Consider the following 17,285-nt stretch of genomic DNA (forward strand, 5'->3'; position numbering starts at 1 on the left):
AGATGGAATCCAACATGGTTTCCTTGTCTTTTGGAGCCAGCCTCAAGTGGACATTTGAGGAACTGCACTTTATTTCACTTGGCATTGGCTTCTTTTTTCAACTTAAAAAGTAAAAGCACTTGTTCTGGAAAGTTATTTCTGGTTACCGATTAAATGTATTGGTGTCATTTCAGGTAACTGTCAACATGCAAGCAGTGTTTAAAGTTCAGCTTCAAAGACTTGTTCCCAGCTTTAAAGAGCTAAAATAAAATGACTTTTTAACCAACTTTGGAGTACCAACACAACATTAGACTCATGCCAAATCTTCTCTACCTTAAAAGGGAAAACTAAATTTTCAGCATAAAAAGAAAAAAATTGGATAGATGTAACATTATACAATGATGTTACTGCTCTGTGTTGAATTCAAAGCTGCTGTAAAAGTGTAAAACGATTGGGACAGTTTGCCTTTCATACCCTCCTCTCTGAAGGCCAAGGAGGGCTTGACTTATTAATCAAGGCTGAGTAACACTTGTCAGCACTCTATCTGTCGCTGCTATAAGCAGGATGTCTTCCATTTTAGTTCCATGCCCCTCGTATTCTCACCGGCCACACCGAATCATCCCACTGAGTGACTGCTGAGAGCCGTGCAGCTGAGCACAGCTACAGTTACAGCCATGATGAAACTACAGGTTTATTCTAGCAGAAAGACGCCTGCCTTCAAGTCCACTTGAAAAGAAGTGATGATGTATGTGTTGAACCGGTGGCTCCTGTGCTATGTTTGCTATTCTGTGACCTCTAGACTCCGAGGAATGTGAATCATGAATAATGTATACGATGTATATGTGTATGTGTATGTTTATGTGTATGTATGTCTGGATGTGTTTTTTTCTGGTGGTATTGTGTATCATTCTGAAGCAGAGAAAATACGTTTGGAGATGGAACACAGGGGCGTTTCCAGGGGGGTGCTAAGGGGTGGACATGGCACCCCTTAAAATCTGATTGGCCACCCCAAAATCTGAAACAATGATTGGGTGATTGGCAATTTGCCTTGTTTGAGGCAGTACTTAAGTTAAATATACTATTTGGGCTTTATTGCAACAGGCTGTGAGCAGCTTTCTTTGCATTTCAAAGTAACATATTCTATTTTTGTTAGTACTCTACTTTTTAATAATTGTTAATTTATAGGCTCTTGTTTGCTTTATATATTTCTTTTGCACTGTCTACTCTGTTACTGTAAAACTTGAATTTCCCCATTTCTGGGACGAGTAAAGGAATCTCTTATCTTACTCTAGATTGTGGCTTTGAACAAACATCTTTTCTATAGTCCTTAAAGATTCAAGCTAAGAAGATTTAAACGTTGCCACTCTTGAGTTACTTTTTGAAGTAAAAAAAAATACAAAAAGAAACAACATCTTTTGGATACTTGCATGTCAGTAGTCCAAATCAGACTAAGAATACTGTTCATCATGTGTGCAAACATACTTAATACCATCCATCCATCCATCCATCCATCCATCCATCTTCCACCACTTATCCAAGTCCGGATTAGCAAGGAAGCCCAGACACTCCTCTCCCCGGCCACTTCCACCAGCTCCTCCAGGAGGATACTGAGGCATTCAAAGGCCAGCTGATCTCACAAGTGTGTCCTAGGTCCACCCCGTGGTCTCCTCCAAGACGGACATGCCCAATACATCTCTCCAGGAAACATCCAGGTAATTTGCAGGATGAGGGTGGTTTCCGTTTGGCCACCCTAGTCTAAAAAGTCTGGCTTCGCTCTTTATGTTGTGTTCCCAACAGACGCCAATAAAATATTTTTTTCGCTTTAATTAGCACAGTGTATTCTGTGATTGCTCGCTTAGTTTACATAAATAACCTGCTCCAGTCACCTTTAAAATTCTGTGTATGCATGTACCCAAATACACAAGGTCAGCTATGTTAATTACGACAGAGCTAACTTGCATGTACAACCGATAGCTGGAATCTGAGACCGACAAAGATTTCTCCACTTATCAGATCATTTACCAGAAAATCCGACTTCCTCACTCACTTTCCTTAAAGTTAGCTCTGAAGATCAGATTTTTCAACTCTAACAAACAAGTGAATGAAGCAGGAAACTCGTTCACTTTCACGTCAATTGCGAGTATACCTCACATCATTTGCATCGCCCAACAAGAACTTAATCTTTCCATTGACTTTACATGTAATTATCTCATAAGAATGATTTTGTTTGTGTCTGGTGTGAACACAACACTGGACAGGGACAACTTTGTTTGAAAGGAATCTTTTGTATTGATTTCATTATAACTTCATAGCACCAGTGGGAGGTAGCACAATATGAGGAGCTCATAAAAGATTTAACTCCTGTTTCAAAGTGCACAGAAAATGAAAAGGTTTGACAATGTGAAGTTCAAAGCTTGTGTAAAAAAGTGGTTTATAGAGTTAGTCAATCATTTTGTTATCAGCCATGGTGGTTTTACAGCGGTGACGTGTCACTTTATCTACTGTCATTGCATCATTGCATTATAAAAGGTGATTCAACAAACACATACAACGTCTCTTTCACCAAACCTCCAGGCCAGTGTCATCAGAACAGCCGAAATATTCAACTGTGGATACAGTTGCGCACAGTTGGCGTCCAGCTGCCACCACATCACCGGACTCAATCTTCCACCAAACCCCAAAATCTTTTGGATCTGTATTCTGGGACATGGGGCTGAGTACAAGCTGCCAGAGTGCCACCATGACAGCTGTCCATGCTTTGCTACAGACAGACTTAGTGAGATAAACACAGCCAGAGACAGAGGGGCCCAGTTGTTGTCGAGATAAGTGAGGTCGGTTGAGAATGTGGCAGTCTTTTGACCTCTAGTTAGGGAGACATGAGGGGAGCTGCAAAATTATGAAGACTGGAATTTCTTCTGTAGAGCAACATAGAAGAGACAGATCTTGTGACATTACCTGAGGGGAGAATGATGGACCTTCAAGCTTTAGAATAAGAAAAATCCCCAACGTGTCCTTGTAGTGCCAGTTCATAAAATTGATGTATACACATTTATTCTACAATAAAAACTTAGCAAAAATCATTCTGTAATTTGTCTCCCTTTATTGATACAGGAATGTTAACAGAAACATTAAATTATCATCCAGATGGTTTCAGAGAAAAAGCTGTATTTCTTCATGTAATGCTGTTAGCGTGACATTTTGGGCAAGAGACAAAAAGAACAAAGAGCAAAAACAAACTTGAGCATCTAAATAAAGTGTCTGGTGACTGCTGGGGCTGAAACATCCCACCAATCCCTGCAGGGATTTAGTGGTCTGGGAACACAACACCAGGCCGAATGACTAAAGATTTGATGTGTCATATATAGAGTGCCACATCACTGCTATGGCACTGAGTGAAAATGAGCACGGGAGGCTTTTAATCATGGTCATGAATTGTATGTCAGGGGACAAAGAAACACACAAACTTCTAAAATGCGCCGAGAAGACAGGTGTGCCAGTGCCAGAAAAAAAGGTAATCCTGCAGTTTGACAAATGTGTATGATAACATATGACAGCTTGCATAGTATTCTGTCTCTGTCTAGCTTTACAATACAAGGTTATCTACACAGGAAAAATATGTATCTAACTCTAAATCTTTGGCACTCTTATAACATACCTCTCACTTATAGCTTCAACATGATTTCTTGGCAGACTTTACCCCTAGGGTAGAGAGTCCCATCTTTGTTAGGATAACATTTTAATTAAATAATTTTGCATATTTTTCTTACATGTACCACATGACGGTGTAATGAAATATCCTGTACAGATGTAAAATCATTCAGGAGTAAGCAAAAGTCACATGCTGTCAACATTCATTTTCATAATATGATTTATGGATTAAAATCCCCAGTTCATTCAGCAAAAAAGTACCTTCAGTAAATTCTTTAACTCAAATAAAATGAGCACAGGGAAGGGCCACATTTTCATTGGCTTTGAGCCTAATTGTAAACATGCACGATAGCATCTGATTCTGGCAAAAAGATGTCAGTTTACATTCAAAAGTAATAAAGTCCTGTATCTGTGCTTCAAAGAGGCTAACTTTGATATAGCCCATTTTTGACATCAGAATTAGATTAAGTAAGAAAAAAGCAGACTATAACTTATATTTTGTCCAATAATTTAGCAATAACAGAAGATAGCATTACTCAAAAATGTTAAGTGGTTAAGTGAGTAAGTACTTCTGTACTTCTCCACATCCTTCATCAGAGTCAGGCTAGCTCCATAGCCTACTCATGAATCCTGCCCCATCCTGTCCTTGTGCTAAGTTTAGCTAACTGGTTGCTAGCTGTAATTTTATATTGAACGGAAATATAAACTAGTGTGGTTAATATCTTCTCATATAACTCTCAGCCGAAAACAAATAAGAATTTTATCCCAAGTCTCTCTCCAGGGTTGCCAACTTTGTCACTACTAAATAAGGGACAGGTGCACGGTGCCATGGTAGTGTGAGCATGATGTGTGAATTCAGGGTGTATTCTGATTCTGATTCAACTGGAAATGCAGAAAGTGTGTATATTCCCTTTAATCCTTACTGTATCATTATGTAACCTCATATGAATAAACCCCAAAGAAACCACAATTTGGCTCTTTACATAAAAAAACAGGCAAAAGAAAATTAAATGCAATAGAGGAGTATGACTCACCAAATGTACTTTTTCCATGGATACTTTTTGCTGCTCTTGACTTACTCAAGCAGTCTTTTGTCCTTTTGCACAGCCAGAGCTTTTCCAGGACTTGGCGCATTTGCGCTGTATACAACTGATGCGCGTGAGAGGGCCTGTGATTGGATGACAGGCGGTGTAATTGGCACATGATCTGCCACTGCCGTTTTATCTGATCTAGGATCTGTAGAGTGCAGTCTGCTGTATTTACAAGAGTTAATAGTCAATATACGGGACAATTGAGGTCCCGTATGAAACAAATCAATTTAGCCCAATATACGGGATGTTCCGGCTAATACAGGACAGTTGGCAACCCTATCTCTCTCAATCCTTTGTATACATAAAGTTTTCAACATTATATTGGGACTATGGTGGTCCTAAACAAATCTTCACTGCACACTTGTTAAGCTGCAAGAAACTTTATCCCCACAATGGGAGCCCAAAATGATTCTGTCCCTCTTCATCAGCTCTAATTGCCCATCTGAGACGTTCATTATGACGCTGCACGTTCTCAGTTGCTGGTATCCATTTCAACCTGTTTGACAGCTTGCAGTGGAGTGAAGTCCTTCCAGAGGATCATATTGGGTCTTGGATGGCCCAAAGAAATTCCAGTCCAATTGGTTGCTGTTGCATTAATGATTAACAGTCCATTGGTGATGATGGGGTCTGCCTGGCTTGACCTTTTCTCATGGCTGTATTTGCAGCAGCAGTAAGCACAAGGCTTTAGCATCACGATAGCTTCACAGTGCCCAGACAGCTGCAACTTTATCCCCCTGGCCTTAGCAGCTGAGTTGGAGGCCTCAAACCCGCACACACAGAGGGGGAGAGATGACTTTGTGCCAACTAAACACTAGCAAGATGCAAAGGCTAAGAGGGGGTAAGGTTTGAGGGCACACCAGGGCAGTCCTGGGCAATGTTTCAGTTTGGCAAAACGATATATCTGTCCCTTGACAGATTCATTAGACCACACCTCTGAAATTAAAAGAACATGATCTAGATTTTCCAATGGAACTCAGGAGCTTACCAAAGGACACAACAAGTATCCCTTTCCTAGTCCTGAGGCAAAACATCTTCTGCTGTTTTCGGTCAGACACACTATCATCTGATTTCAATTTTGCATTCTGTTCCATTTACACAGCTGTTCTTTCCTCCCTTCTGTTTTAAAATTAGTGAAATGGGCTCTAGTAACAGCACTTCTAACTATTCATCTAACTTTAAACGAAATCAACTTAGCAGTGCTGTAAGCTGAATGCTAATGTTTGCATGCTAACCTGCTAGAAATAATTTTTAAATGTCTTCTTTTTAAAATCAAATAACTAATTAAAACTAAACTTCTCAGAGAAATGAATACTTGGACATTAATCAGCATGATAAGAACTAACTACCATATAACAGAAACCATGATTGAGAAAAATGTGTTTGCCATATATTTCAATATTCTTGTTTGACCCATGCTTCATCTGTTAATATGAAGGAGGCGGGGTTTATGACCTATACTGTAGCCAGTCAGCAAGGGGAGCTCTAAATCTGTTGGCTTCACAGTCAGCGAACACTGATGGCATCCATTGTGTTATACAGTCTATGGAACAGCACCACTTTCTTCATCTTCAGTCAATCAATCAATCTTTATTTATATAACGCCAAATCACAGCAAACGTTATCTAAAGATGGTCTAGACCGTTATTTATGTTAAATGATCAACAAAGACCCAACATCAAGACAGGGTAAGACTCAGTCTGATCTCATCTTAATCCACCATGAGAAGAGAACTTTTGTAGCATTTAGCAAGTTACAGTGGCAAGGACAAACATCCTTTTAACAGGCAGAAACCTCAAGCAGAACCAGACTCATGTTAGACAGCCATCTACTTCAACTGAGTTGGGGCTAGAAAGAGGGATAGAGGAGATGAAAAGAGAGAAAGAGAGATGATAATGGTGAGACAGATGGTAGTAGTAGCAGCTGGCACGTCCATAGCAGCTGGAATCTTAGGTAAGTGTGTCAGCATGCTAGCATTGAAAATGTTGAAATAGTAATTTTATTGAGAAAAATACCATGTTTCTCCAGTTTACCAACAAGCCCACAAAGACAATATATAAATTACAATAATTTCTAAAATGTAATAATACATGTACTAGCATGCTAACATATGCTTCATAGCACTAAGACGAGATACAGATATGGCTCATGGGGATGCCATTCATTTAGCAGGATAAAAGTAAAGGAGTCAAATTATGGCCTGATGATGATGATGGTGATGATGGTGATGATGGTGATGATCATCAAAAACCTAACACAATGCCATATCTTTACATGAATGACAAGAAGTTTGTATCTGTTTACTTTTACAGTCCATTGATCTAAATAGATGCTGAGACATTTTCTCTCCAACCATAAAACTTAAAGCAGTAAGGGAATCAAAACATGAGCATGATTCACCAGAATTTAATGAATAATATTATCTGTGCAAATATCTACACAAAATATTATAACCATCAATCTAAGACATGTTGACATGCTTTGATCAAGCCTAAAGTTGAAGACCAATTAGTTTTAGGCACATTAAAACATCCTCACATCAATATATACATTACATATTTATAGCTGCAGCACACACACAGACCGATATAACACTTTGTGAAGCCATAATCTCATTCTGGCAGTCTACAAATAGAGCACTTGAATGTAGTGACGCATTCTCTTACTGGAGGGTGTCCAGGGACCCCAAGGTCAGGAAAACCTGCTGGATGGGGAGGGAAAAAGAGGGGGGAAAGATTGGGGATGAAAGACAAACAGAGCGTGGGGAAAGGGATGTGTGTAGCAGTGAGAACAAGAGGCTGTGGGGTTGCAGAAAATAGTGTTACAATTTTCTTAGAAACCATGCAGGCGTCTGTCATTACCAGGCCTGGATGCTGTACCCAACACCGTGGGATGTTTGGGATTGAATGTGTATTCCCCTGTGGGGAGGAATATAGGAAGGTAGAGACAGATGAGACATATGAGTAGGACTGAATCTCACAGGACAACAATCCTCGATGTTTGACCCTTTACATCCTTTCTGTCACGTGTCAAAGGCCAGCAGAAGGTTGCTGTGTTATGTAACAGTGTGCATATTTGTGTGTTTGTGCAATACTGTGGTTATAATAAATCATGGTTATCGCTGATGCAAAGAAAACAGAGTTTTAGGAGAATAACTGTCTTTTTTCTGAAGGAGGGAGTGATGACATGATAAAGCTGCTGTGGAGGGGGAAACAAAAACATGAAAAAGATGAAGTAGAAGGAGAAGAGAAAAAGGGTAAAAAAGAGAATCACTGAGTGAGTATGAAGGAGAGTGAACAACTAAGTGACCTTAAAAGGCCACGCGGTCTTACTGGTGACTGCAAGTGAAAGGGGGCCTCGGGGTTATCTCTGTGAAGCGCCGCTGTATTTATAGATCATCTCAAAAAAGACTCCCTGCCCCCTTGCCACCCCCCTTGCTCCGTAGCCCCTCCCCCATTTTCAATTAGCCACTGATGGGTGGAGTAAAATGCAATCAGGAGTTACTACAGCCCACCCGGAGCCTCCTCTCTCAGTCTACCACAGACTCCGCACAGGCACATACTCCTCAGACAGGAAGGTAAGACCCAACTCTGTTAAACCGCTCCACTCTCCATCCATCAACCCACCTGTCCATCTTTCCACCCATTCATCTTCTCTCACTGGTCTTCATCCACCCTGTCTTCCGTCCTCCCAGGACACAGCTGCTCTGGCATCCTCCCCTCTGCCTCCCCATCCTTCTGCACAGAACCTTCACTATTTAACCACATCTCCTCTCTTCCCATTTCCCTGCCCTTGTGTCTGTCCCAGAGACGCTCTGACTTCCTCTCTTATTCATTTTTTTTTTAATTTAATTTTTCATTAGGAATGCACAACCCATGTTGACCCCTGTTTGCAGAGCTCATTTCCACCCATCTCTCCTCTCCTCCCACTCCTCCATTAAGCAAAAAGCTGTCATCTTCTTACATGTTCTCATGCAGATTTCCATCATAGGAAACTGGTCTGTTTTTTACTACATTTTTTTTCTTTTTACCTTTGTTTTTTAGCCTTTGCACCATTTATGCATTACAAATAACCTGCACAAAATCTTGCAGTCAAACTTTCAAAGTGTTCAAAAGGGTGTCTGATTAAAAACTGAGAGATTTCAATGGTTCCTAAAAAGATCTCGACATAGCAGAGGAATCAAATCAATGAGTGGTAACTCGAAGTTTAACCATTTTTAGTCAGAGTGTACAAGTTGAATTTGGAACCTTCATTTAAAAACTATTCACTTCTCATCTGAGCTTTTCTCTATGACTTAATTATGACTTAATAGCAACTTTATCAGTTTAAAGCTTAATTACATTCAACGTATTACTCCATTATCCACTCAAAAGGCTATTATTAGTAGCTGATAATGTGACTTCTTGGTTAAGTGACCAGAAATGTTTTCAGGATTGTGACTTTTGAGAAGAAAGAAGTTCACTATTAGGGGAAGTAGTGGTAATGGCTTGCATTCTTTTGGATGGTTTGTTCAAAGAGAATCTCATGCATCTCTTAAAAATCTGGAAATATGATAAAAAAGACATAATGTGGTATGATAAATTTAATTTTTTTAATTTAACTTAAGGCTAAAACTCCTTGCAACTTTTAGAAACCTGCTCAGGGAGTTGATTTTATAGATTAAATTAGTGCCTTCAAGCACTGGAACTTTCTGGAGATAGATGAGTCTGTACTGGGATGTGACTCTTGTCATCAAAATGGCCTAATAGCCTCAGCTCAGCATCATGCGATTCATACAGAGACCCCCCAGATGGGTTGCATCAAAGAGACCCTAGAAGCTGGGAAACAGCTGCCTGACATACTTGAACAGCTCAAGGTTTTATTTGCGGCAGTCGAGATTATCCCTTTTTTATTTTTAGGAGTCAGATAAATCCTTATATAAGCTAGGTGAGTCATGCTGGGAGCAGCAGACAATGAGGGAATGTGGGAGGGGTTGGGAATAACTGTGAGCAGAAAAAGACGGGCAGATTAAACGTCTCAACTTTAGCCAAATAAAAAATACCTCTTAAATGTTGCAAGCATCACAGATTAGTCTCAGAGCTCACGCTGGACAGGTGAGGTGGGGAAACACCGCGATCACAAATAGATCAAAGTGAAGAGGGTCTGTCAGAAAGAAGAGCAGGAAGATTACTAAAGCAATACAAGAAAAGAGGAAAATGAGGCATGAATGAAGAGAGTTGGAGATGGAATGTGAAAGAGGAAATTAGATTTGAGATTTTCAACTACTTTTGTTGTTCCTTATCTGGTCCGAGCTTTGCTGTGGAATCAATGGACGGACAGTCCTCCAAGTAATGAAATTTGTGTGCACATGCTGGGACACAGAGTAACAACACATTGTGTCCCTCTTTATTCTGTCTCTTTCACAAACAGATAAAAACTGAGCTCAATTTAATATACAACCGATACAACCCTCGGTCATTCGAGAATTAGAGTATTTATGCACAAGTAGGATAACCAGAGGGCTCAGCGGGCAGCCCCTAAAACAGCTGCAGGTTAAGGGTAGCCATTCAAACCCACTTATACACTGACACACACACTTACTTATGTACACACATGCACGATGACAAGGGATCCAGTGATCTGGTGCTGACAGCTGGACGTGAGGTGATGGATCGGTCAGTGTACAGTGGCATGGAGGGCGTTGGTATGCAGCGGGGCCAAAGTTGACTGTCTCTAAGCAGGACTGATAGGAGTTATTTATAACGTCCTCATCTGTCACCTTCCACTCCTGACACCTAGAACAAAATGAAAGACTGCTGGGAGATGAGAGGGAGAGATGAAAGGGGGGAAGAGTGACACAGAAAACACTGAGATGTGGAGGATCTTGATACTAAATACGTCCTGGAAAACATTTATTGTTTGGTAATTATGATCTCTGGCGAAGAGATGTGAATGTCACTGCAAAGACTTTTTGGTGCTGAGTTGCGAAGAGACAATACTGTGAACGAATCTTTACGTAGTTGAGGTTACAGGATGAAAATCACACTTTCTGTTCCTGTCTGCAAAAAGTTTAAACTTCTCTTCTTTCGCTCTCTCTACCCTTTCAGGTACGTGACCCTGGGTCAAAATGACCGAGCGCTACGACTGTCACTACTGCAAGGAGTCCCTGTTTGGGAAGAAGTACGTCCTAAGAGAGGAGAATCCCTACTGTGTGAAATGTTACGAGAGCCTGTACTCCAACACCTGCGAGGAGTGCAAGAAGCCAATTGGCTGCAACACCAGGGTAAGAGATTTCACCAAGTTCTCATGAGCCCTACACGATCTCTCTGTCGGCCTCTGGCTGCGTTATCATCAAGGCTCTAATTATCCGTCCGTTGCTCCTGTAGGATCTGTCTTACAAGGACCGTCACTGGCATGAGGAGTGTTTCAAGTGCTTCCAGTGCAAGCGCTCGCTGGTGGACAAGCCCTTCTCCACCAAGGATGAACAGCTTCTGTGTACTGAGTGCTACTCCAATGAGTATTCCTCCAAGTGCCATGAGTGCAAGAAAACCATCATGCCAGGTAGGCAGGCAGCCGTAGACTGCATCAGGTATGATGTTAACGACAAGATAGATGGTGAAAAACTTTTTCTTAAGAAGTATATTAAAAAAGGGAAAATCTGACCAAATTCCAGTTATGCACATGCCTCAATAAACATGACATTGTATAATGCATCTTTATTATCTCCTTAAATTATACCAAGAACAAGTGCACGATTATTATAGACCCTACATTTTTAAAGTCCTGATCTTCTGTGTGTTACTAAAAAAGACCAGCATTCAAAAGAAAAAGGCTTAGATTGTGTCATCACACCAAAGACAAGATATTCTTTCTCTTTTTACTCCATCAATTCCCTTTCCTTCATGTTTCTCTGTAGGCTCCAGGAAGATGGAGCACAAGGGGAACAGCTGGCATGAGACCTGCTTCACCTGCCAGAGGTGCCAGCAGCCAATTGGCACCAAGAGCTTCATCCCCAAGGACAACCACAACTTCTGTGTGCCCTGCTATGAGAAGCAGTTTGCCATGCAGTGTGTGCACTGCAAGAAGGTGGGATAAAGAATGATCTTCAGCAACTACTCACTTAAAATCTATCTTCACTCAGAGAACCACAATCAAACTTCTATCTCACTCTTGTTCTGTCTTGTTAGCCCATCACCACTGGCGGTGTGACCTACCATGACCAGCCCTGGCATAAGGACTGCTTCCTGTGCACTAGCTGCAAGCAGCAGCTGTCTGGTCAGAGGTTTACGTCTAGAGACGACTTTGCCTACTGTCTCAACTGCTTCTGCAACCTGTATGCCAAGAAATGTGCCTCCTGCACCACCCCCATTAGCGGTAATCACTATTTATCCATTCATTTGTCTCCCTGAAACTTCAAAGTTTTATGTAATGATGTTTCCGAACTTATCCTTCACTTTTTCAGGCCTCGGAGGCAGCAAGTACATTTCCTTTGAGGAGCGCCAGTGGCATAATGACTGCTTCAACTGTAAGAAGTGCTCTGTGTCCCTTGTTGGCCGTGGCTTCCTCACTGAGCGCGATGACATCCTGTGCCCCGAGTGTGGCAAAGACATCTAATTCTGTGTGAGGGGCGATGGATACCTCTGATTGGATGGCCACGTCATAAGAATGAGAGCGATATATGAAATACTATCAGAGCATAGAGAATAGCCTCCACAGCATCATTTACTTCCTAGCATCAATATTAATGTACATTGTTGCCATGAAAAACTACTAACTGTTTTTGAGTTTAGAAAGTTGAAGTTGAATGTTCTCTGAGAAAAAGTCATGACTAATATTATAACTGTTGGCATGAATGTAAAGACCTTTGCTTATAAAACAGCAACATGTTTGCAGATAGACTCTGTGTGAAGAATCTGTCTGCAGAATTCATGTATGTGTATGACAATCCACTTTAAGTGTAATAATAATCACTGCTTTGTGCATGGGCTAGCTTGAAGCTGTAATTAGTAGAGGTTTTGTGAATGAGTTCTTCTATTACCTATTAAATATTTCAAAACTGTGTCTCAAAACTGTCTGTCCACCAGTTGATTTATTCATAAAAAATGGGTCAGAATGTTTGAATTTTCAGGCTTCTTTTAAGTTATGTTTTGATGCATTTTTGCGTTCATTGGTAGGAAAGCTGAAGAGTGAGGAAATGTGGGGAGCAGAGAATGGTGAAATACATGCGACAAATAGTCGAGGCCGGTATTTAAACCAGTGACCTCTGCAATGAGGACTTTATACTCTGTACGTGAGGTGCACTTAGACCGCTAGGCAATCGGCGGCCCATTTTTTAAGCATAAAAAAGCAAATTTAAGAGATAAGTCAAGATGTGAAAAAAAGGTTGGGAGAAATATGGATTCCCTTATTAAGTTTTACAACAATGTTCAGAAAAAAATACCGTAAATATCAGAATATGGCACACCAATTTTTTCTTTTTTTCTTTTGCTTGGATTTTTCAGTGAATAAATCAGCAAAAGTCGTGAACTGTATTGAATCATTTTATTTAAAAACAATGGTTGGTGCAAACACGACAGTGAAATGGACAAGAATTCAAAAGGCTGTGTGGCTGTGTCCAAAACTTCATATGATCATACTACGAAGTATGGCATCACATTGAGGATGTATGTAAACATATATTCTATTCATAGTCAACATTTAGTGTTTTCGAGGAATGCCTGGATGTAAACATGACTGGCCCCGGTCTCTAAGTATGGCACAGGAGCTCACTTGTCATATTCAAATGCCCCAAAAATGCATTGCAACTCTTCAAGATATACGATAGCGGAGCTCGCCAGCTAGCAACATGGGGCTTACATATGTTATAAGTAATGAGTTATGTTTGTGGTTGAAAATATCTTTAAATAATTACGTAAACATTTGTTTACCATTGTTGAAATCTATATACCACACGACAGGCGAGCTAGCCCAGCCGTTGTAGTTAAGACTGGGAATCAATGATTGATGAAACACTCCAATGCACAGGGAGGATGTGATTTAGTGTGTTGTCAACAGCATATTGACCATCGAGTTAGTATGCAGTATACACGGTTTGAGTATGTAGAAGGTCGTATGTTAGCACATGGTTTTGGACACAGCCTGTGTCTTGTTTTCATTTGACATCCTTCTAAAAAACAATGAATACAATGTCCATTTCAGAATAAATAAAATTCAAAGACACGCTCTTCTTGCTTTACATCAGATTCATTTGAATTATCTGAACTATAAAAAGTGGTATTAAATTAGATGGATGTAGGGTTAGGTTTCCTATGACAAAATTGCTTTCTAGCAATGGAGTGTGATACATTTCATGTTATGTTCAACATCCAGTACTTTTTTATGTTTCTATTTTAAAACCCCTGAAATTTTGTAAAGCAGCATAACGGTTCTATAAAAGACAAACCTTTGAGGAATGAAGTTCATTGAGAACAAATGTGACACAAGCTCCTGCTTCAGCATTTTCAGTATAACCTGTGGTTTGTATTTTAAAAAGGTTCACCAGAGAAACACTGTTATTTTGCCACTGCCTGATAACCTCTTTAAAAAGCCTCACTCACTTTGTTGATCAGTTCTTCATGAGGACTACGAGAGTCTATGGCATCTTTTTAAAGTCAGCCTCTCCAGTCAAGCCATGCAGCTAGCATTACAGTGACTTACCATTCCACAGTTCTTTCCAAAACTATATCATGCTCAGAAACAGAATATCCACAACCTTGAATCCCACACGTTCTATTTTAGAAAACAAGTCCTGTCCTGTCCGCAAGAAAGTCTGGTTGTGGGAGACTTAAAGGAAAGTTGCTGATCGTTGACAGTAAGGGCACTTCAGGTAGTGGAAAGTAACAAGGAAGGTCTTTACTGTAAAAGCAGGATGATCGTCGAGCTCCACGCCATCATGGTTGCCGACAGTAACAAACCGGAGCTGTGATCAGCCGTCAGACACAGGTCAAAAGGCTTTCGTCCCTTTTTGTGATGCTGTTAGTGGGTACAAATGATGGAGAGTAAGAAGTGGTTGGCAACAACATTTACTGTGAGTCTAGGCTTCCATTTGGATTGTGGGAAGAGAGGTCAAAGGTCAGGGCCATGTTACATGCTGAATCTTTTTCTTCAAGTCTGGAGACTTTATCCCACCCTGAAGAAATAGAAGACAAATATCAACAAGTAGTTCAGGAGCAGATCAGACAAATAATCAATACATTCAAAATGTAATGTAATGCAACGTGTTTTCATTTGTCATAATGTTTGTTTCATCTGCAACTAAGGCGACAACTGGGTTCTTACTGAGTTATGTGCTTCCCGTTTAAGACTGACTGTGTCAGTGCTGCTCTGACTGGATGAGGATGAGGAAGGGGAAGATGCGTTTCCAGAGAGCTTGCGGATGGGGTTTGACAGGTTTGAAGCCGGGGGTGGTTTTAACCTGTCTGTGATTCCAGACGACAAAGAGGTTCCTTCTGGTTTCTTTACTTTCAGTGGCCCGGAGTTGGAGGAACTGCCATCGAACACAATGAGAGGCCTTTTTCTGTTGTGGTCGTTACTGGAAAAAAAACAAAAAAACAATAAACATTTAAATGAAGTAAAACTGATTTTTCATATGTTGGTATAGTGTCTGTATTCATGAATGTGCACAAGGAGAGGCAAGCAAGTAAGTAAGTAAGTAAGTAAGTAGGTAAGTAAATAAGTAAGTAAGTCAGTAAATAAGTAAGTAAGGAATGTGGAAGGTAAGTAAATTAGTAAGCAAGGTAGTGAGTAAGAAAAGTGAGTAAGGTAGTATTGAAGTGAGATGGTAAGATAGTAAGGAAGCGAGGTAGTAAGGTAGTAAGGCAGCAAGTAAGTAAGGTAGTGAGTAAGAAAATAAGGTAGTAAGTATGTATGTATGCAGATATGTATGTATGTATGTATGTATGTATGTAAGAAAAAAAGGTAGTAAGTATGTATGTATGTAAGTATTATAGTAAGTAAGTAAGAAAAGAAGGTAATCAGTAAGTAAGTATGTATGTATGTATGTATGTATGTATGTATGTATGTATGTATGTAAGAAAAGAAGGTAGTAAGTATGTATGTATGTATGTAAGTATTGTAGTAAGTAAGTAAGAAAAGAAGGTAGTATGTATGTATGTATGTATGTATGTATGTATGTATGTATGTATGTATGTATGTATGTATGTATGCATGCATGTATGTATGTAAGTAGGTATGGTAGTAAGTAAGTATGGATGTATGTATTTAAGTAAGTATGGTGGTAGGTAAGTAAGTAAGTAAGTAAGTAAGAAAGTAAGAAAAGAAGGTAGTAAATAAGTAAGTATGTATGTATGTATATATATGCATATAAGTAAGTCAGTAAGTGTGTATGTATGTATGTATGTATGTATGTATGTATGTATGTATGTATGTATGTATGTATGTAAGGTAGTAAAGTAGTAAGGTAGTAAGGTAGTAAGGAATTAAGTACGTATGTTACTAAGTAAGTAGAACATAAGTAAGTAGATTGTGTTGAAGACAGATTTTGGTTTGTCCGTTTTCGGCTACCGTAGAAAACATGGCGGTATAAACAGCGGACTGAATGGACGACAAGCGCCTCCCTGCGTTGATGGACAACCTCATTCAAAGGTACATTTTGAAACATGACAACCGTTTTAGGCAATTATAACCTCATTTAAATCTTCTTCTTTTTTGAACCGAGTTCGTGCCATAATTAACTCTGTCAACTGCTGTCGGAACCGTACCAATAGGACCTCTGAGTATTAAGGATGAACACTTCCTTCTCCGCTGTACAGAAGCCTGGTGTCTCCTGCTGGAAGTCATGCAGGTAAGTAGGCCATATGTGAGTAAGGCTTGGGGGGCTCGAGTCCAGTTTTCTAGGATAAAAACTGATGTCTGACCTGTGACTGGCAGGGGTCTGCCTAGCTCGGGTCTTCTCCATCCTCCTGCCCCAGCGGCTGTTGGGTAAAGTCCTCTGCGGTAGAGGGATGACATGTCGGAGGTACAGCTCAGTCAGGTGGTCCCGACTCTCACAGTCCCTTGTACTGACGTGCTTCTAAATCAGAGAGACAGCAGTGTTCATACATGTATGAAGTCAGGTGTTCATAAAAGAGCTGCTAATAAAACGGCTTCTATGAACATACAGCGTTGTAGCCGGTATGCTAACTTGGCGGTGATATCCCTCTTTCAGCAGCATTTAATAAAGCTTTCCTAGTGTCTCTATGAATATTAACTCACCTCACGTAAGACAAGCTGCATAAACTCTTGAGACAGCAGCTCAGGGTGCAGTAATAGATCCACATTCGAGGAACAAACTGTCTTTCCATCCTGTGCTGTGGAAGCCGCCATATTGAATGCTGATGCACTCCCAGCATGCACTGCGTCACAACATCAAGCATAGTAGTTAAGTATTATAAGCAATCATTTCTATCAGCAGTCAAAGGCCACTTACATTCACTATTCCAATTTTTCTAACTAAAACTATTCAACCCTCCTGTTACCCTTTTTTACTAACATCTAACAGCAATTTAAACCTTCAGAAACTGATTGTTACCCAGGTGTATGTGTCAGGTACTT

General features: G+C 40.2%; 2 protein-coding genes across 4 annotated transcripts; one reads left to right on the forward strand and one right to left on the reverse strand.

Annotated features, from left to right (window-relative positions):
* The first annotated feature begins 1,512 nt into the window (after positions 1–1,512).
* On the forward strand, positions 1,513–12,747 carry LOC117820364 (four and a half LIM domains protein 2). Of its 3 annotated transcripts, none has more exons than XM_034694100.1 (6): positions 1,513–1,691; positions 10,802–10,977; positions 11,081–11,255; positions 11,611–11,780; positions 11,882–12,068; positions 12,157–12,747. In XM_034694100.1, exons 2-6 carry the CDS (start codon positions 10,822–10,824, stop codon positions 12,306–12,308), a joined length of 840 nt encoding a protein of 279 aa, XP_034549991.1. In that variant the 5' UTR covers positions 1,513–1,691; positions 10,802–10,821; the 3' UTR covers positions 12,309–12,747. The 3 variants fall into 3 exon arrangements, with proteins under 3 accessions (XP_034549991.1, XP_034549990.1, XP_034549992.1); XM_034694099.1 differs by lacking the exon at positions 1,513–1,691 and adding an exon at positions 8,235–8,292; XM_034694101.1 differs by lacking the exon at positions 1,513–1,691 and having other exon boundaries at positions 10,677–10,977.
* A 473-nt stretch (positions 12,748–13,220) lies between these two features.
* Positions 13,221–17,086, reverse strand: c10h2orf49 (chromosome 10 C2orf49 homolog). Its single transcript, XM_034693883.1, has 4 exons — positions 16,947–17,086; positions 16,610–16,764; positions 15,012–15,264; positions 13,221–14,862 (listed from the first exon to the last, which is right to left on the reverse strand). Exons 1-4 carry the CDS (start codon positions 17,055–17,057, stop codon positions 14,806–14,808), a joined length of 576 nt encoding a protein of 191 aa, XP_034549774.1. The 5' UTR covers positions 17,058–17,086; the 3' UTR covers positions 13,221–14,805.
* Positions 17,087–17,285: the final 199 nt, after the last annotated feature.

The sequence above is a fragment of the Notolabrus celidotus genome, chromosome 10 (genome assembly GCF_009762535.1).
Source record: "Notolabrus celidotus isolate fNotCel1 chromosome 10, fNotCel1.pri, whole genome shotgun sequence".
NCBI lineage: Eukaryota > Metazoa > Chordata > Actinopteri > Labriformes > Labridae > Notolabrus > Notolabrus celidotus.